The sequence below is a fragment of the Cervus canadensis genome, chromosome 16, assembly GCF_019320065.1.
Source record: "Cervus canadensis isolate Bull #8, Minnesota chromosome 16, ASM1932006v1, whole genome shotgun sequence".
Lineage (NCBI taxonomy): Eukaryota > Metazoa > Chordata > Mammalia > Artiodactyla > Cervidae > Cervus > Cervus canadensis.
Genome location: NC_057401.1, coordinates 39,463,910 through 39,483,392, shown reverse-complemented (window position 1 = coordinate 39,483,392; position 19,483 = coordinate 39,463,910). Strand labels below are relative to the sequence as shown.

The 19,483-nt window shown below is 39.4% G+C and overlaps 2 protein-coding genes across 2 annotated transcripts in view; both read right to left on the bottom strand.

Moving 5' to 3' along the window:
- GOLPH3 (golgi phosphoprotein 3) overlaps positions 1-19,483 on the bottom strand; it is a 48,749-nt gene that overhangs the window by 15,069 nt on the left and 14,197 nt on the right. The window contains exon 2 of the mRNA XM_043488432.1: positions 460-591. Within this exon, the coding sequence (XP_043344367.1) occupies positions 460-591 (132 nt within the window). The remainder of the gene's footprint in view (positions 1-459; positions 592-19,483) is intronic.
- LOC122454173 (mitochondrial import inner membrane translocase subunit TIM14) lies at positions 14,326-14,911 on the bottom strand. The gene has a single exon (XM_043488433.1). It carries the CDS (start codon positions 14,760-14,762, stop codon positions 14,412-14,414), a length of 351 nt encoding a protein of 116 aa, XP_043344368.1. The 5' UTR covers positions 14,763-14,911; the 3' UTR covers positions 14,326-14,411.

Here is a 19,483-nt window from a genome sequence, read left to right as displayed (position 1 = left end):
CAAAGAACCAAAAAATCAAAGATGCAAAAAAAAAAAAAGATATGGAAACATGATTCAATAAAGATTTAACTTTAAAATCAATTTAACTTCTGAAAGCTATTAGTAAAACATCATGGTTCTACTGTATAATACAGCAAACTTATTCAATATCCTGTGATAAGCCACAATGGAAAAGAATATAAAAAAGAATGTACAGGACCAGTTCCTCAGACCTATCCAAGAGACTGTCTCCTGAGCTACAGTCTTCAGTAAGGTCCTCAATAAAACTTAACTTCCAACTTAAAAAAAAAAAAATGTACGTATGTATACATATAACTGAATTACTTCACTATATAGCAGAAATTAGCACAGTGTAAATCAACTATACTTCAATAAAATAGAAATTAGTAGAAATATTCTTTATCTTTAGGCAGCACATTATTCAAAAAGGCTATGTTATATATATAGGCCCCCTCTTACCTTTCTTGTTAACAGACTTTTACGTCTCATTCCACAAGCCTCTAGCTGTAGCCTTCCTCTCAATGCTAATTCAATCAACATACAGCCACGTAATCCAGATGATATACAGTCATTCCAAAACGATGTGTAACCCTATTTAAAAAAGAGAAAACAAAAGAGTTAATTTACTTTGGAGTCAAGAAAATAAGTATTTTTTAGCCAAAGCTGTATCTCGTGCCTTTTACCTTTCATATCTTTCTATAATTAAAATCAAAATACTGAAAAAATACAAGTACTATACATTATTAAACTAGGATTTTCAAGAACTTACTTTCTTTTCACCACTTTCTTACACATAACTTTGGAAGTCATTAAGTTGTGCTAATTAGGCCCTTTCAGACTTCAGGGCTCACCCATTCAGTTAAGCTCAGATCATAGCGGTTTATAACATGGGCAAATGAAGAAGCTCAGGAAAAATAATCTAGTCCACTGAGGCCTCATGCAGAATTAGAACATCGTTCAATGCCATTTAGGATAAAAACACAAGGTTAAATTTAGATGAATATATCAGAAAATTTAGGCATGAGGCCATGCCTAGTACTCTGAATAACAAACTGTAAAGCAATCAGATTCCAGCACCTCCCAACACACAACCCCAAGAGAAATTTAAGGGCAACATCCAAGGTGAATAAAAAAGCCAGAAAAATGAGACTGATAGATATTTAAGGATTTGGGAATACTCAAGTGAAAACAGGCACTCTTTGAGCGCTAACAACTGGGTCTGTCCAAATTGCAAAGCCATGAAGAGTTGCCAACTACTAAAGTACTCGACTTTCCAGGTGGCACTAGTGGTAAAGAATCTGCCTGCCAGTGCGGGAGACTCAAGAGACGTGGGTTCAATCCCTGTGTTGGGAAGTTTCCCTGAAGGAGGAAATGGTAGCCCACTCCAGTATTCTTGCCTGGAGAACTCCATGGACGGAGAAGCCTGGCAGGCTTCAGCCCACAGGGTTGCAAAGAGTTGGACAAGACTGAGCACTGAGTACTAAATTCTGAAGAGAAATCAGCAGCTGTCACTAGTCCTGTTTAAGACTCAGAATAAGGTAACATGCAACTCTGGTGGGAGGGAAAACAGGTCAAAGGATTCTTTGAAGAAAGGAGGGCCTAGAATTAGGGTTCTGGTACTCTCTTGAGGTCAGTCTTGGTACTCTGCCAGGTCACAGTGGGCAGCTTGTATTTAAGACAATGACTGACCATCATGGTCCATGGGACTTCACTTTTGATACAGCAACTTAAATGACGAAGCTACCACTTCTGAGAATGAAGGCTTTGAGAAAATTTGAGTTTAGACTAAGGGAGCCACAAGGAGATTAACATTAAGAAGCAGGTTTATGGGACTTTCCTGGTGGTCCAGTGGATAACACGCCACACTCCTGATGAAGGAGCCCAGATTCAATCCTTGGTCAGGGAACTAAATCACACATGCTAAAACTAAGACCCAATGCAGCCAAATAAGTCTGTGTTTGGTTGGGTTTTTTTTTAGATTTGTTTAAAAATAAAAGAGCCGGACTTCCCTGGTGGAATAGTGGGTAAGAATCTGCCAATGCAGGGGACACAGGTTCAATCCCTGGTCCAGGAAGATTCCACATGCCATGGGCAACTAAAGCCCACACGCCTAGAGCCTGTGGGCCACAAGAAAAGCCACCACAATGAGAGGCCCGCACGCCAGAGATGAGTAGCCCCAGCTCATCACAACTAGAGAAAGCCCAGGCAGCGAAGAAGACCCACAACAACCAAGTACTTTATAAATAAATATTCTTTTAATTTATATAAAAAATAAAGAAGACGATTTTAATGTGAGGCAGGGGAAGCAAATACTGTTTAGATTTGAGGGGATTCTTTTAAACTTAGTTTTAGGGATCTGGTTAAATTAAGATCACTAGAGATTAGCTAAGTAGTTAAAAAGACCAGTAACTTACAGATGTTAGGTAAAATCCACGGCTTGTATATCCATCCAATACAATTAAAGCTCTAGGAAGCCCAGAAATGGATTCACATGAAATCAAAGTTTATAGCTATCTGGCTTCAACTGGCCTGGACATACAGATGGGAGTGCCCAGGTGAGCCTCTACAAACTATAAATAATAGAGTACACCTCATAAGACAGTGATGGATGAAATAAAGGACCATGCCCTGTCTCTGCAGCCTGGAAACTTCTGATGAACAGTACTTATCAGAAACTTAGGAACTTCCCTGGCAGTCCAGTGGTTAAGAGTCTGCCTTCCAATGCAGGGGGTGTGCATTCAATCCCTGGTTGGGGAACTAAGATCCCATGCCTCAGGGCAACTAAGCCTACGAGGTCAACAAAGATCCAGTGCAGCTAAAAGCAATAAACAATAAAAATTAAAATGATGATCAATTTCACCTTAGAAAAAAGGGAGAGGGAAGAATCTTACATTTGCTAGCAGACAACAAAATACACCTCAACTGCCCTGAGAATAAAGGTATACCCAGAGAAGTTAGCAAAATGGAGTATTTAACAGGACTTTAAAGATTTACATTTAGTGAATGGCTTTTGGGCATTAACATTAAAGACACATGCTTAAACAGAATTGACTTCACACGGGAAAACAGACAAATGGACATGGACAGTTCTGTAGCAAAGCTTCCAGGATTCATACACAATATTCCAAAGATCAATGAAGACACCAAAACCATACCAAGCAGGCTGACGACACCTGCCAAAATCCACATCATAAAAGTATGATCAGGAATTAAGCAAGTTGCTGGAAGCAGGAGAGAAAGGGGGAGTTGTTGTTTAGTCGCTAAGTCATGTCAACTCTTTTGCAACCCCACGGACTCTAGCCCCGCCAGTCTCTGTTCCTGGGATTCTCCAGGCAAGAATACCGAAGTGGGTAGCCATTCCCTCCTTCAGGGGATCTTCCTGACCCAGGGATCGAACCTGCGTCTCCTGCATTGGCAGGCAGATTCTCTACCATTGAGCCATGAGGGAAGCCCAGAGCTGAACAAAAATATTTTATGATCTTACTGGATAAGATGGTGGCAATGCCATCCTTGAGAATTAAGTATATTAGAAGGGAAGCAGTACACTGGAAAGAGCCAACTGAATTTGGTCATGACCTAGGCCAGCAAGATTGTGGAGTGAATCCATGTCACAACACATACAAGCAAAACCACTGAAGCTGGGGCACCAGCTTAGACCCTGCCAAGTGCTAGAGAGCACTTCCATCTTTTAATCCCTAGTGCTAACCTTACAACTACATTTCACTGATCTCCAAACATAAGTTTAATGTCTCCATATGAGATGATGGAAGCTAACTAAACTTACTGTGGTAATCATTTCACCATACACGCCTACCTCGCTTTGGTAAATATCAGAGATATCACAGAATTGTTTCCAGACCACAGAAACAAAGCCAGTATCACAAGAAGTGAGTCACACAAATGTTATGGTTTCCCAGTGCACATAAAAGTTAATATATACACTATACTATAGTTATAACCAAAAAGAAAGAAAATGTATACACCTTAGTTTTAAAATTTCTTATTGCTAATTCTAAAACACCTTTAATTTGTAAAACATATGGTATCTGTGAAGCACAGTAAAGCAAAGCACAATAAAAGAGGGTATGCCTGCAAATGTAAATTAAACCATGACACTGTACACCTTAAATTTATACAGTGACTATGTCAATTATTTCTCAATAAAACTGAGGGGGAGAAGTTGTATCTCTGGTATTGGGATGCATTTAAAAATAGACGGTATCTTGAAAGAAATACAGTATTATAGCTATTGAGTTAACCTAAACCCATGGAAGAGAGAACAGACATGTGGTACAGGCCTCACAGGTGCATAGCAGTAGAATGAAGAACTAGAGTCTAATTTGTCAGTTACTGGGAGCCTTAAAACTTGGTACAAGACTGGCTGACTCAACATCCAAATCTAGGCAGACCACCAATCTACATGACTTCTCAGTGCAAAAGACTTCACCACCCACTCCAGTGTTCTTGCCTGGAGAATCCCAGGGATGGGGTCGCACAGAGTCAGATACGACTGAAGTGACAGCAGTAGCAGTAAAGTAAAAATAAAAAAACTAAAAAAAAAAAGACTTCACCAGAGCAGGTAACACCACACCACCCTGGGGATTTGTCCTCAGATAAAACACCACTCCTGAAACAATTCCAAGGACCTGTGGTCTAAACAGGATGGCTATATATTCAGGGCATGAATGTGTTTTTGCCCTAGGAAAATATCTTATACCATATCTGTCAAAAGGGCAGTTCAGTTCAGTCGCTCAGTCGTGTCCAACTCTTTGAGACCCCATGAACCGCAGCACATCAGGCCTCCCTGTCCATCACCAGCTCCTGGAGTCCACCCAAACCCATGTCCACTGAGTCAGTGATGCCATCCAACCATCTCATCCATTGTCGCCCCCTTCTCCTCCTGCCTTCAATCTTTCCCAGCATCAGGGTCTTTTCAAATGAGTCAGTTCTTCACATCAGGTGGGCAAAGTATTGGAGTTTCAGCTTCAGCATCAGTCCTTCCAGTGAGTATTCAAGACTAATTTCCTTTAGGATGGACTGGTTGGATCTCCTTGCAGTCCAAAGGACTCTCAAGAGTCTTCTCCAACACCACAGTTCAAAAGCATCAATTCTTCAGCACTCAGCTTTCTTTATAGTCCAACTCTCACATCCATACATGACTACTGAAAAAACCATAGCTTTGACTACCCTAGCTTAATCCAAAAACAGGGTACTAGCACTCAAAGTTCAGGGTCACATGAAGGAAGAACCACTGGCCAGGCAATCAACTTAGTAACAAAGCAGCAGCACTGCATTAGGAATACCAGTAGCCACAGGATCTTGAGGATGTCCCCTACTCACTGCAGAAGACTCAACTTCTGGGTCCTGATGGAGGTTAGAGAACCACACAAAAAATATATATATTTTTGGGCCTTACACATTTAAGATTAGGATCAGAATCAGCTATTTCTAAAATTTAAGAATGAAAGAGGCAGAGATATGCCAAGTAGAGGTGGACCATACACTACCCCCACAAGAATCCAGAGAAACAGGATTTCATTAGGCATGGGTCCAAAACAAGGGGAAACATTCAAGAACAGATGGTCCCATGAAGACCCTAATATAGCTGTCCTGGGGAGCTGAAATGCTAGAAAATCAAATCAGGCACGTTTGAAAGTCATACCATGTGCAGCTCACAAGTGTGTTAGTCACTCAGTCATGTCCAACTCTTTGCAACCCATGGACTATAGCCTGCCAGGCTCCTCTGTCCATGGAATTCTCCAGGCAAGAATAGTGGAGTGGGTTGCCATTTCCTCCTCCAGGGGATCTTTGCGACTCAAGGATCGAACCCAGGTCTCCTGCATTGAAGGCAGATTCTTTACTGTCTGAACCACTAGGGAAGCCCAAGCCTTCAACAAAACCAAGACTAGAATGCAAGACGCAGGCAATCAGAAGGCCCTGGAAACTAATTCAAAGCACCCCTACTAGCCTTTTACCAAAATTTAATAGTAACAACTAATGATAACCAGTAGATGCAAACTTTCCCAACAGAATGCCAGCGAAACTGACTACAGAGTGCTCCCATCAATCTTACGTTTTTGGTAACACTCAGCATCCGTGACTCAGACAAATGGCCAATCTTTAGCCAGACCTCACGAGAAGCTTGTGACCTTAAGTGGGATATATGACCTTTATCATATAGTATGCCACCCAGAGGCAAGGAGCAGAACAGAAAGAATGAAGGCACAGGAACGAATGAGGCAATAATACCAGGGACAAGCTCTGCAGACACACTCCTTCCCTCAGTGGGCAGTTCCAAGATCTAAATGTAGGGGACAGAGAATACATACAGGAAACCTGACATTACTGCAGATAAAAGCAACAACCTCCAACACAACTTTTTCTCAGCGATGAGATAAAATTTACTTCTGTCTTTATTTGCCTGATCCACTTTTTCTTCTCAGGTGGCTCCACTTGGGAGGATTTCAAAGGGAAATGCTCACTGGGCCCCTAAATATGCTAACACTGAATTCTCATCATTCAACTTTCAAGTTCCAGAATATTTAACCAGAAGCCTTTTGGTGTTTAAGACTAGCCATTGTTAATATATAGACAAGGTACACAGAACAGTTTTCATATTTTACGTGCATGTTTCTGTTTTTATGCACAAAGTATTTCCAAATGAAATGATTAAAAACAACATATCTGTATATAAGGTTTAATTCTGTTCTGACCACTGTTTCAGAGATGGCTTTCTACACAGACTTTCCTCAGCAAAAGAAAATATCAGGTTTCCAAAAACATTTGGGATTTACTATAGGTGGCGCTAGCAGTAAAGAACCTGCCTGCCAATGCAGGAGACAATGCAGGATGACGGTTCAATCCCTGCGTCGGGAAGATCCCTTGGAGGGCACGGCAACCCACTCCAGTATTCTTGCCTGGAGAAACTCATGGACAGAGGAGCCTGGTGGGCTACAGTCCATACGGTCACAAAGTCAGACATGACTGAAATGACTCAGCACACACGCACCAAACTCACTCTAAAAGTTGTACTCCTGAGACCAGTCTTGGCTCACATCCACCTTTTAAAAATTGCTCTCTACAGAATTTATAGAAAGGGATGACTGTATTCTGCCAAATCTAATTGGACCAGAATGGGTACGTCAGAATTTTCCTCCTGGGAATCTGAAATTGGCACACAGAGGCTGCATCATTTAGGTGAGCATGGACAATAGAGATGTAACTGGTTATGTGGATTCAGAAGTCACTGGCCATTATGCACAAATGCAACCAGATAATCATGATAAACAGAAAGGAATAGAAGAGAGATATGCACAAATGAGAGCACACACAATGTACGGCAGACCCAAACACACACACACAGACAGAGAAAAGCGTCCTAACAGAAGTGTGCCTGTGTCTCTGGGTTGTACCTCTAAACCTTATTCCCATGAGATTCACCTGTATCTCCTTTTCTTAGGTTACTTGCAAAGACTTCCGTTCCTGCAAGCAGCTAACTTTTAGTAATGCCAAAAGGAATTTAATGAAATATTAAATTAGTGGTAGCTGAAAAAGTCTGTGTATAGAAACTATAACTAAAAGATTCATCACAGGCTAAAAAAATATTACGCGTGGCCAAGGAATTCAAATTTGCATATATGTAACCTTTAGTCGTTATTAGAACACCAGTAAGTTTGATTGTGACAGGGTAGCTGCTTACTGAAAACAAATAGCAGTCCCATCAACAAAAGGAACCTATCTGTCAGACAGCAAAATAGGGCTTGTGATTATCAAGTGCCACATTCCAATTAAACTCATCTAACTAGAAGCAAATGAAATCCCAACATCATTAACCTTAAAAGAAAATACACACAAAGAGACACATTAATAATTTACGTATACATCAAATCCAGACTGAGGGGCACTCTATCAAATAATGAGTTACGAACTAAAGGGAAAAAAAAAAACTGAAGGAAACCATATTTAAAGAATTAGTGGGAAAAATGACAATGATTCATTAATAAAAATGATTCATCAAATATAGAACATCAGTTAAGAGAATGAAATTCTTTAATTAAAACGTATTGCTGAATGAACCATAAAATATAATTACTCTTATTTTTTCCACTGTTTTTTCGACCTTTTATTTCCCGAAATTCTTTAAATAAAAAAAGAGCTAATGCTTATTTTATATACTTCATTGAAAAAAGTTTCTTTTAGGTTTCTTTTGTATTCCTGGAGTAAAACATGTTCAGCTAGTTCTAAAATGAAGTATCTCCTAAGGAAATGATTTAACCGAAGTCCAAGAATAAAACAGATCACTGTCGTCATTCTCTATTATTAATTCCTGTAGATAGATTCCTGTAGATCCAAAAGTAACTGGGGAGGAGGAAAGAGGAAGAAAAACTAATGAACATGTGTAGAAATTGCTGGAAAGAAAGAAGTATGGATGGATTCATTCATGTACTTGGGAAAAGGTTAAAACGTCTTGTTTTCGTGGTTAATGCATAATACAAGTTGTGTTACTATATGAAAGTAATTGGGAAACTATATCTGCCAAAACTCATAAATGTTATACTAGCAACCATCTGTTTGAAAATAGGGGAATAAAGGTCTTTTTTTTCCTGTCCAAAGAAAAAAAGTATGACTGGGACTTCTCTGGTGGCATGGCGGATAAGAATCCACCTGCCAATGCAGGGGACACAGGTTTGATCCTTGGTCCGGGAAGATTCCAGAGCCTGCAAGCCACAGCTAATGAGCTCCTGTGCCACAACTACTGAAGCCCACGTGCCCTAAGGCCAGCAACTTGCAACTACTAAGCCCAAGTGCTGCAATTAAAGAAGCCTGTGTGCCTAGAGCCCATGATCCACAGCAAGGGAAGCCACCACGGTGAGAAACCTATGCACCACAACCAGAGAGCAGTCCTCACTCTCTGCAACTAGAGAAAGCCTGCATGCAGCAATAAAGACCCAGCATAGCCAAAAATAAGTAAATATAGCAGGGTGTATACGTCTCTCTCTCTCTCTCACACACACACACAATGACTATAGTGAAAAATTTCCTAGAGGAGCTCAACAGTAGATGCAAGAGGAGAAAGAGTCAATGAACTTGAATTTGAATTTAAAGAACAAGACAGAAAGTAATGAAAATAGGAAAAGCCTCAGTGGGCTTCCCTTGTGGCTCAGCTAGTAAAGAATTTGCCTGTAATGCAGGAGACCTGGGTTCAATCCCTAGGTTGGGAAGATCTCCTTAAGAAGGGAAAGGCTACCCACTCCAGTATTCTGGCCTGGAGAATTCCATGGACTGTATAGTCCATGGGGTCACAAAGAGTCAGACATGACTGAGCAACTTGCACTTCACTTTCACTTCAGAGAGTAGTGTTCAAGCAAGCCTCCCAGTAGTGACAAGAGTCTCAAAAAGAGGAGGCGGCAGAAAAAACAACTGAAAACTCCCCCAAATATGGTGAAAAATATTCATCGAAGATCCAGAGCATCATGATACCCAGATGCATCACAGTCAAACTGCTGACATTAAACAAAGAGAATGTATTATGTTCTGGGAAAGCAACAAGAAAAAAACAACTTATCCCATTTAAGGGAACAATACAATTACCAGATAACTTCTCACTAGAAATACTGGAAACCAAAAGGCATTAGGATAGCATATTCGAAGTGCTGAAAGAAACAAACTATCAACCAAGAATCTATACCCAGCAAAACACCCTTCAAAGCTGAAGATGAACCAGACATTTACAGGTAAACAAAGGCTGAATTTGTTGCTAGCAGATCTGCCTTATAAGCAATACTAAAAGTCCTGCTGATTGAAAGTAAATTAATATCAGGCTGTATTTCAAATCCATATAAAGAAAAGATAGATACAAAGGTAAATGAACAAGAAAGACTATATACTTTCTAATTTGACTTTAAAAACTCACTTAAAAGCAAAAGATTGCATAAAATAGTAAGTATAAAACAGTATTGAGTTATGTGAACTTGTAATATTTCTGACAATAATGAACAAAGGAAAGGGGTAAATGAAGATATATTGGAGCAAAGTTTCTATATTTTGATGGAATTAAATGAGTATTACTTTAAAGAAGACTAAGGAAAAAACTCCAATGGATATAGGTATGCAGGGAGGAAGGGAAGGTGGAAGAAAGGGAGGAGTAGGGAAATTTAAATAGTGTAACTTTATTTTTCCATTTAACACAGAAGAAGATGGTAGAAGAGGAAGAGAGAAACAAAAAGGACATCTGATACAGAAAACCAAGAGCACAGAGGCCGGTGTAAATCCAACTCTATCAGTAATCACATTACATGTGTGGGCTAGGTCAGATACTCTTGATGGTCAAGTCTCACAGACTGGATAAAAGATTTAACCACACCTGTGCTGTCTACAAGAGACAGTTTAGATTCAAAGGCACAAACAGGTTTAAAAGAATGAATTTTCTTAAAAACCATGGAAACACTAATCCAAAGAAAGTTGGAATAGATATATTAACATGAGACAAAGTAGACTTCAGAATAAGGAAAACAGAGAGACAAAGGGGAAAGTTTCATAATGATAACAAAGTTAGCCATCAGGAAGATTTAACTATTATACACATACACACCTAACAAGAGAATCCCAAAATATATGATACAAAAACTAACAAAAAGGAGAAACAGACAACACAGTAATAGTAGTTGAAGACCACACTGTTAACTGATACAACTACAGAGAAAACAAAGATACAGCATTGAACAATACGATACAATTAGAAAACAACCGAAGATACACCATTGAACAACAATATCAACCAATTTGACTTAAATGACATTTATAGAACACTCCAACCAACAACAGCAAAATACATTTTTTCAAGCACACAAATATTTTCCAAGATACCTCATAAGCCAGCCCACAAATCAATGAATTTAAAACGAGTGAAATCATAGAAAATGCTTTACTCCAAGAGAATTAAATCAGAATTAAAACAACAGAATAAAATGCAAAAAATGTCCATGTGAGAAATAATCCCCATGTGAGAAATAATCCATGGCTCAAAGAACTACAGAAGGCAGGAAGAAGTATTCTGAACTAAAAGAATACGAAAACACAAAATATAAAAACCTACAGGATGCAGCTAAAGCAGTGTTTAGAAAGGTATCTGCAGCTTTATTAAATATCTGTATTACAGAAGATCTCAAATCAACAACCTAATCTTCTACCTTAAGGAATTAGGAAAAGAGCAAACTAAATCCAAAGCAATCAAAGAGAAGGAAATGATAAAGCTTAGCATGGAAATCAATGAAATGTAAAACAGAAAAATAGAAGAGGGAAAAAGGTCAATAAAGCCAGCTTGTTTCTTTTAAAAAGATCGATGTTAAAACAGGTGTATGGAGAGGAAGGAGAGGGACAAAAGATCCACGAAGTATCAAGATAAAAAAACAGTAGGAACATCATTTCCACCCCTACAGAAATTTAAAGGATTATAAGTATGCCAGCTTTATGCCAAGAAATTAAACAATTTAGACAAAATGTTCAAACTGCTGGATAAAGAGCAATTACCAAAACTAACTAAAGAAGAAATACAAAATCAGAATAAAACCTGTAACAAGAAATTGAATGAGGAGTTGAAATATCTTCAAAGAGTGTTACTGAGATGTAAGAATCAGTCTACCAGATGTAGATAAACCTGACTGTTGCCCATAGCCACAAGAAAACTTGTTGGGGGGTGGGGCGGTGGGCGGTGTTTAAGCAGGTCATTTCATATCCTCTTAAGTCTTCACTTTCTCATCTACACAATGAAAAAGACAGACTTCAAGCATTCTACAAGTATGATTCTAAGCAACTGGGAATTCCCTGAGGGGGTATGTGGCTTAAAGCAAAACAGGATACATGATCTATTTTAATTTCTGAAAAAGCATTTGCAGGTCAATCATCAAGGGTATTCTTCAAACTGCTTAACAGGATATAAAGAACTGTAAAAGATAATCATTTATAATAAGGTACCTAAAAATTGGTGCTTGGCACTATTATACATAATGTAGAAGTGAACAAGAAAATTTTCCAGTTTTCACGTGACACGGAGATCATCTTAAATATCAAACTGATCAAACAAGAAATTAAGTGAGAAATTAAAAAAATTTCCTGAGACAAACAAACATGGAAACACAATATATCAGAATTTATGGGATTCACCAACAGCCTCTAGATAAATGATGTGATACTGGTACATGAACAAAGAGACCAAGAGAATAAATAAATCCAGAAATAGACTCAAGAATACACTGAAATCTAGTATATGATAAACGTGCTATCTTAAATCATATACCTGGTAAGGGGTAAATATCCAAATTACATAAAGAACTCATATAACAGCAAAAAAAATAATAATAAATCCAGTTAAAAAAAAGGGCAAAGAACCCAAACAGACATTTCTCCAAAGTAGATGGTACTCAGTATAAGAAGGAAAGATGGGCAATTTAATCATTAGTATTAAAAACTATTAGATTAAAAAAATAAAAACTACTGGATAGTCATTTAGAAAAACAAAATTGGACCCATACTTCATATTACACACCATAATTAACTCCAAATGGATGACAGATTAAAATGTAAAATGAAACAATATAAAGCACTAGAAGAAAACAGGAGTGAATACCTTCATAACCTGATTTGGGGGCAGGGGGTGGGTGGAAAAGCTTTCAGCTACTGCTCAAAATCTAGAAGAAATACATATGGATAAATTGTATTACGTAAGTTTTTTTTTTTTAAAGTACCCATGGCAAAAAGCATCAACAAAGTAAAAAAAACAAAAGGAAATGTAGGAAAATGCATATATAACATCTCACAAATACACAATTAGTTCCTAAAAATTAAAGGAAAATAAGATCAAGGGGCTTCCCTAGCAGTCCAGTAGTTAAGACTCTGTGCTTCCACTGCAGGGGGATGTTAGCTCAATCCCTGTTCGGGGAATCAAGATCCCACATGATGCAGCCAACAAATTTAAAAAAAAAAAAGGAAAATAAGATCAATACTCAATTTTTTAAAGGTAAAGATACAAACAGTAAATTCACAAGATAAATGAAAATGACCTAAACATATGAAAAGATGCTTCCTATCATTAACAATACATATTTAAATAACAGAAGAAAAACAAAACCAATCCAAAAATAAGCAAAACAAGTATCTATAAAAGATGAATGGGAAGAAAAAAAAGATGAATGGAAAAACAAAATGTGGTATGTACATACAATAGAGTACTATTCAGCTTTAAAAAGAAACTAAATTCTGACACATGCTACAACATGATGAACCCGGTCTGCTAAGTGACATAAGCCAGTTACAAAAAGGCAAAGGCTGTATGATTTCATTTTTATGAGGTGCCTGAAGTGAAGTGAAGTGGCTCAGTCGTGCCCGACTCTGCGACGCCATGGACTGTAGCCTACCATGCTTCTCCGTCCATGGGATTTTCCAGGCAAGAGTACTGGAGTGGGTTGCCATTTCCTTCTCCAGAGGATCTTCCCGACCCAGGGATGGAACCCGTGTCTCCCGCGTTGTAGGCAGACGCTTTACCGTCTGAGCCACAAGGGAATCCTAGAGAAGTCAAAAGCCCTGAAGAAAGCAGAGTGGTGGCTGCCCCGGGCAGGTGGGAGGAGGAATCAGGAGCTGTCACTTACTGGGTAAGGAGTTCCAGTGTGGGATGATAGGTTCTGGAGATGAACAGTAGCGACGGGTGCACAACAAAGAGAATGTCCTTAATGTTACTGAACTATAGACTTTAAAATGGCTAAAACAGTGAATTCTGTTATGGACATTTTAGTACAATTTTTAAAACTACATGAGACAATGCTTATCTGATAAGACTGGCAAAAATCGAAAAATATCTGACACCATTGGCAAAGATAAGGCCAATACACTGTGCTAGGAATGCAAAAAAGCTATCACCCCTGACAGAAATCATGAAAGAGTATGTGTCCTTAGCTTGACAAGCCTACTTCTAGAAATCTCCTCTGAAAAATCTACATCCCCATAAATATGAAACAATAAATGCATATGATTATTAACTACGACATTATCTGAAGTAAAACTTGGTAACAGTCCATAAATCCATCAATAAAAACAACGAATATATGAAGATAAATATAATGGAACACTATGGAGCCACAAAAGATCTTTATATTTGGGGGAGAGGGGCAAGAACAAGTATGTTTAATTTTGCTACAAAAACACTGGAAAAACAAACTCCAAACTAAGTTTTCAAAATGACCAACAGGAGGAAGAAGGAATGAAGTAGAAAGGATGACGGAAGTAAAGACTCCTAACTTGTAATAGTTATACATATTCAAAACAGAAAAAACATTTTTTTTTTTTAGGTTTGAGGCATTTTATTATAAAAAGCTGGTATGCATAAGTGAATAAGAACTTAAAGTCATCATACATTTACTTCATTTTTTAGCTTGACCTTCTAGTAAATCTTTAGCTTCATTGATTTTGGCTGCTATATAAGGAGATCCTCCCTTGTCTGGGTGATTTAAAAGCATAATTCGTCGATGAGCATCTCTTATTTTGGCTTTATTGGCAGTAGGGCTTACACCTAGTATTAATGCTGCTTCCCGTTTAGTCATTTTGGGTTCAAACCCGCCTCTGTAATAGCCACCACTGAAGGCAGATTTCGGTAGACTTTGAAAAACTTGTTTTACTTGAGGCTCCATATGCTTCATGGCTTGCAAAGCATAACGACCTGCAAATCCTGCAGCAGCAATGGTCAGTCCAACTGCTACCACTGTACTGGCCATGGCACCTGCTCGGTTCCCCTGCCTCCACCAGGAGCGCGGTTCATCCCAGCCCACCAAGTTTCTGCCTCTATCACAAAGCGATTCGTCCACCACCAGCACTTACAAACCACCTAGGCAAGGGCGCCCCAGGAAATACGGCAGTGGCGGCCGTAAACTAGAAAAAACATTTTTAAAGAAGGAAAACGAACTAATCTAACTGCACAAAAATTAGTGATACAGCCACAAAGAAATATTAACTATTTCAACTGCCTTTAGAATACAGTATTTTAACTGTACATCCTAGTAAAGTATTGCAAAGAAATCTGGGGCTGAATTAAACAATTTGTAGTAATACCGACATTATTATTATTTTAAAACTAAATACATGTAGTAACTAATCCAATAAAAATAATATTTTGGGGAACCAAGAATTTAAATTAAGAGAAAAAAGATACAGGTATAAAATTCAATAAGTGAAATAAAAATCCATGTTAAGTTTGAATCAAAAACTATGTGAACTGATTCTTCCCTCCCCCCAAATGCTAGTTTTATCCCCTAAAGAAAATATATTCTATGTCTGTGTACTGAAAAGTCCTAGAGGCAAAGACATCCCAATAATACTGAGGACACCTAGTACCCAGACTGTGGTTCATTACCCACTTAAAAAAAGTGAAGATTGATCTCAAGTCTGAAACAGGGTATGTATTTGGAAGACGAGTCTCAAGCATTTTGATGTTGACCAGAACGCAAGAAGTTATCAAAGGTTAATAAGTGATATCAAAAGAACACTGCAGCCAAAGGAAATGAATTCCTGTTAGCCAAAGGTGGGACAACTTTAAACATAAACATAAAACTAACATAAAAAAAGAGTAATTTATGCAGTTCAATTCAGTTGCTCAGTCGTCTCCGACTCTTTGCGACCCCATGGACTGCAGCACGCCAGGCCTCCCTGTCCATCACCAACTCCCAGAGTTTACTCAAACTCACGTCCATTGAGTCGGTGATGCCATCCAGCCATCTCATCCTCTGTCTGCCCCTTCTCCCGCCTTCACTCTTTCCCAGCATCAGGGTCTTTTCCAATGAGTCAGTTCTTCGCATCAGGTAGCCAAAGCATTGGACTTTCAGCTTCAACACCAGTCCTTCTAATGAATATTCAGGACCAATTTATACAAGTGACTGGGATTTCCTTATAAGTCCAATGGCTAGAACTCCACACTCCCAACGCAGGGGTAGAGATTTGACCCCTGGTCAGGGAACTACATCCCACATGACTCAACCAAAAGCTTGCAGACTAAAAGATCCCTGTGCCGCAGCTAACAGATTCAGTGCAGAGAACAAATTTCTAAATGCTCCCTTTAAAAAAAATACAAGTGACTGAAAAAAAGAAAAAAAAAATACAAGTGACTGAAACACAATATTAAAAAAAAAAACAACCTACAAGTCACAGTTTAAAAAAACAGAAAGCCCACACCTCACACAAAGTCACTAAAATACTAACTCCTTATTCTAAAACTTAGCACTTTATTAAAAGAGAAAATTTAGTCAGCCCTCTGTGTCCAAGGATCCAACACACCACAGATAGAAAATAAAGCAAAACTTGAATTTGACCCTATTTACACTGTATTTACAACTATTTATATAGCATTTACATTGCACCAAGTATTATAAGTAACAGAGATGACTTAGATGATACAGGAGGATGTGTGTAGGTTATATGCAAAAACTATAGCATTTTAAATAAGGGACTAGACCATCCGAGGATTCTGGTAACCCCTGCAATGTAGGGTCCTGGAACCAATGCCCCTTGGACACTGAGAGACTACTGTATTTATCCTGGCATTAAAAAAAAAGAAAAAAACTATGTATTTTACTTATTATTTTGGGCTGTGCTGGGTCTTCGCTGCTGTGCACAGCCTTTTTCTAGTTGGGGCGAATGGGGCTACTCTTCACTGTAATGCACCGGGTTTTCCCTGTGGTGGATTTTCTTTTGTGGGGCACAGGCTCTGAGGCGCAGAGGCTTGGTTGCCCTGTGCATGAGGGATCTTCCCAGAGTCCCAATCCAGAAACTGAACCTGTGTCCTCTACATAGGCCAGCAGATTCTTAACTACTGGACCACCAGGGAAGTCCCTATCCTGCCTTTTAAGTGCATAAAATAAAATGCATAGGATTACAAAGGAGATAAAATTCAAAGTGTTAAAAATAAACAAATCTGTGCTAATATATTGATGTTGGGAGGGATTGGGGGCAGGAGGAGAAAGGGACGAAGGGGATGAAATGGCTGGATGGCATCACCGACTCGATGGGCATGAGTTTAAGTGAACTCCGGGAGTTGGTGATGGACAGGGAGGCCTGGCGTGCTGCGATTCAGGGGTCACAAAGAGTCGGACATGACTGAGCGACTGAACTGAAATGATGTGCTTCTTTATTAGTACACCAAACAACAAACCCTAGTGGCAAGTGTAATTTCAACAAAGTGATGAGCAGACAATAATGTAATGTGTCTAAATAAAAGTAATAAGATATGAAAATATCTCTGGTTTCTACTAATGACAAACTCACAGATATCACTAGTACTACTTCAGCTTGCCTAATGTTTATAACTGTAGTAGATAAGTTTCATTTAAAGGTCATTAAAAATAAATTACTTTTCCCACCCAAGCATTTTACCCTGAATTCTACCACTACCTCCAGGCTAAAGACCAATCTATTCCCTAGGAATGGGGATACCAGTCTCAACCCAAGAACCACTCTGTTAGAACCCAATCCACGAACTACCCTGGTGGTCCAGTGGCTAAGACTCTGTGTTCCTAATGCAGGGGACCTGAGTTCAATCCCTGGTCAGGGAACTAGATCCCACATGCCACAGCTAAAGATCCCATGTGCCACAATTAAGACCCGGTGCAGCCAAATAAATAAATAAATATTAAAAAAAAAAAGAACCCAATCTAAGTAATGAATTCAATCTATGTATGACTCATCTTCCGTTCTGTGCAGACCCCAATTCTGAGCCTTCCTCCCTTCTTCACATCAGTCCACTCCATTCTCACGCTCATCTCTAGCAACTCCAACAGTCATTTACTGGGCACTATTCTGTACCAAGTACTGTTCTCCGTATCACACCACTTCAAACACACTCCTGATAATTTCTAAGCTGACAGTTACACTTGCAACTATTTTCCTTCCATTGCATTCACCTACCAAAACTCCAATGGATTGATCCAACTGTCCACTTTCTTTTTCTGTGCCTGTGCTTCCAAACTGCAAGAAAGAAATCTTGCCATATCGATTTAAATTAAACCCATCCTGGAGAATCCTTCTACATTTCCCTGGTCACAGCTCTTACACAGAGCAGCTGCTTCAAAACCACATTCCCCTCAAATTTCAAAGTGTGAAAGAATGAAGTGGCTCAGTTGTCTCCAACTCTTTGCAACCCCATGGACTACAGCCTGCCAGGCTCCTCCATCCATGGGATTTTCCAGACAAGAGCACTAGAGTGGGTTGCCATTTCCCTCAAATCTCAACCCAGCTCATTTTCAGCAGATAACACCACAGGAAGTAAATACCATCAGACAGGCACAACCTCAACTTCCAGGAATGAACCGTATCAACGAACTCAACTTCACAGCCCACACTCCTCCTTTTTTCTGGTTATGACAGGAAAACTGCCTAAGGCTAACCCTGCTACCCATTCTCTCCCACCTCAAGAAGTATATTTGCTCCCAACTCCTGCCCTCCTAAAACAGCTTAAAACTCTCCCTTATGTGGCAGCACCTTCCTAAGTGACATTCAAACTCCCTCAAGTTTGTCCATCAAGAGAAAGAGACAGTCAAGCACCAAAATGGCCTTATCTTCTTCCCATTCACCCCAAACTCCTTGATAGTGGAAAGAAAAAGAAAAAATCCCTACCACTTTCCAACCCATGTAATGGGATACAGTTCTCTTGAGTAACAGCCCACAAAAGCTAATGTTGCTGACATTCCCTCCTCCTCCCCTGATTTCCACTCTCCTGTTTTCCTCCGCAGCTCCTGTTTAGGCTTTCAAAGGTTACTCTTCTACCTATTTCTCAAGTGTACTGCCTTGGTAAGTGGACTTTTCACATCTGACTTACACAATCTTGAGACATCTCAACCACTCTTGCTTGCTTGAAAAAATTTTCAAACAGCAGTACATGAGGGCAAAGTCCCTATCTCTTCCCTTCCCTCCATCACCCACACCCTCACGGGGAACTTCTACTAACATTTGGAACATATCCTCCCCAAATCCTTTATTCTTCCAATGTGCAGACAGTTGTAGTTTAAAACTGGGCTAAGCATTTGAAATGCGCCATGCTGCTGCTATTTAGTCACTCAGTCGTGTCCAACTCTGTGACCCTAGAGACTGTAGCCCGCCAGGCTCCTCTGTCCATGGGATTCTCCAGGCAAGAATCCTGGAGTGGGCTGCCACTTCCTACTCCAGGGGATCTTCCCAACCCAGGGATCAAAATCCCAGGTCTCCTGCATTGCATAAAGATTCTTTACAGTCTGAGCCATCAGGGAAGCCCAATGTGCACCATGTCTAGTCCTTACAAAACCAAATTATGTAGGATTTATTCTTCCATTTTCATAAGACAATGAAACTGAGGCTCAAGAGAATTAAGGAACCTGCCAGTTAATAAGTGGCAAAGTTGGAACTGAAACTGTTCTAGCTCCATCATTCTGTCTTGTCTTCCAAGTTCTGTCTAATGTGTGATCTACAAGTGCTT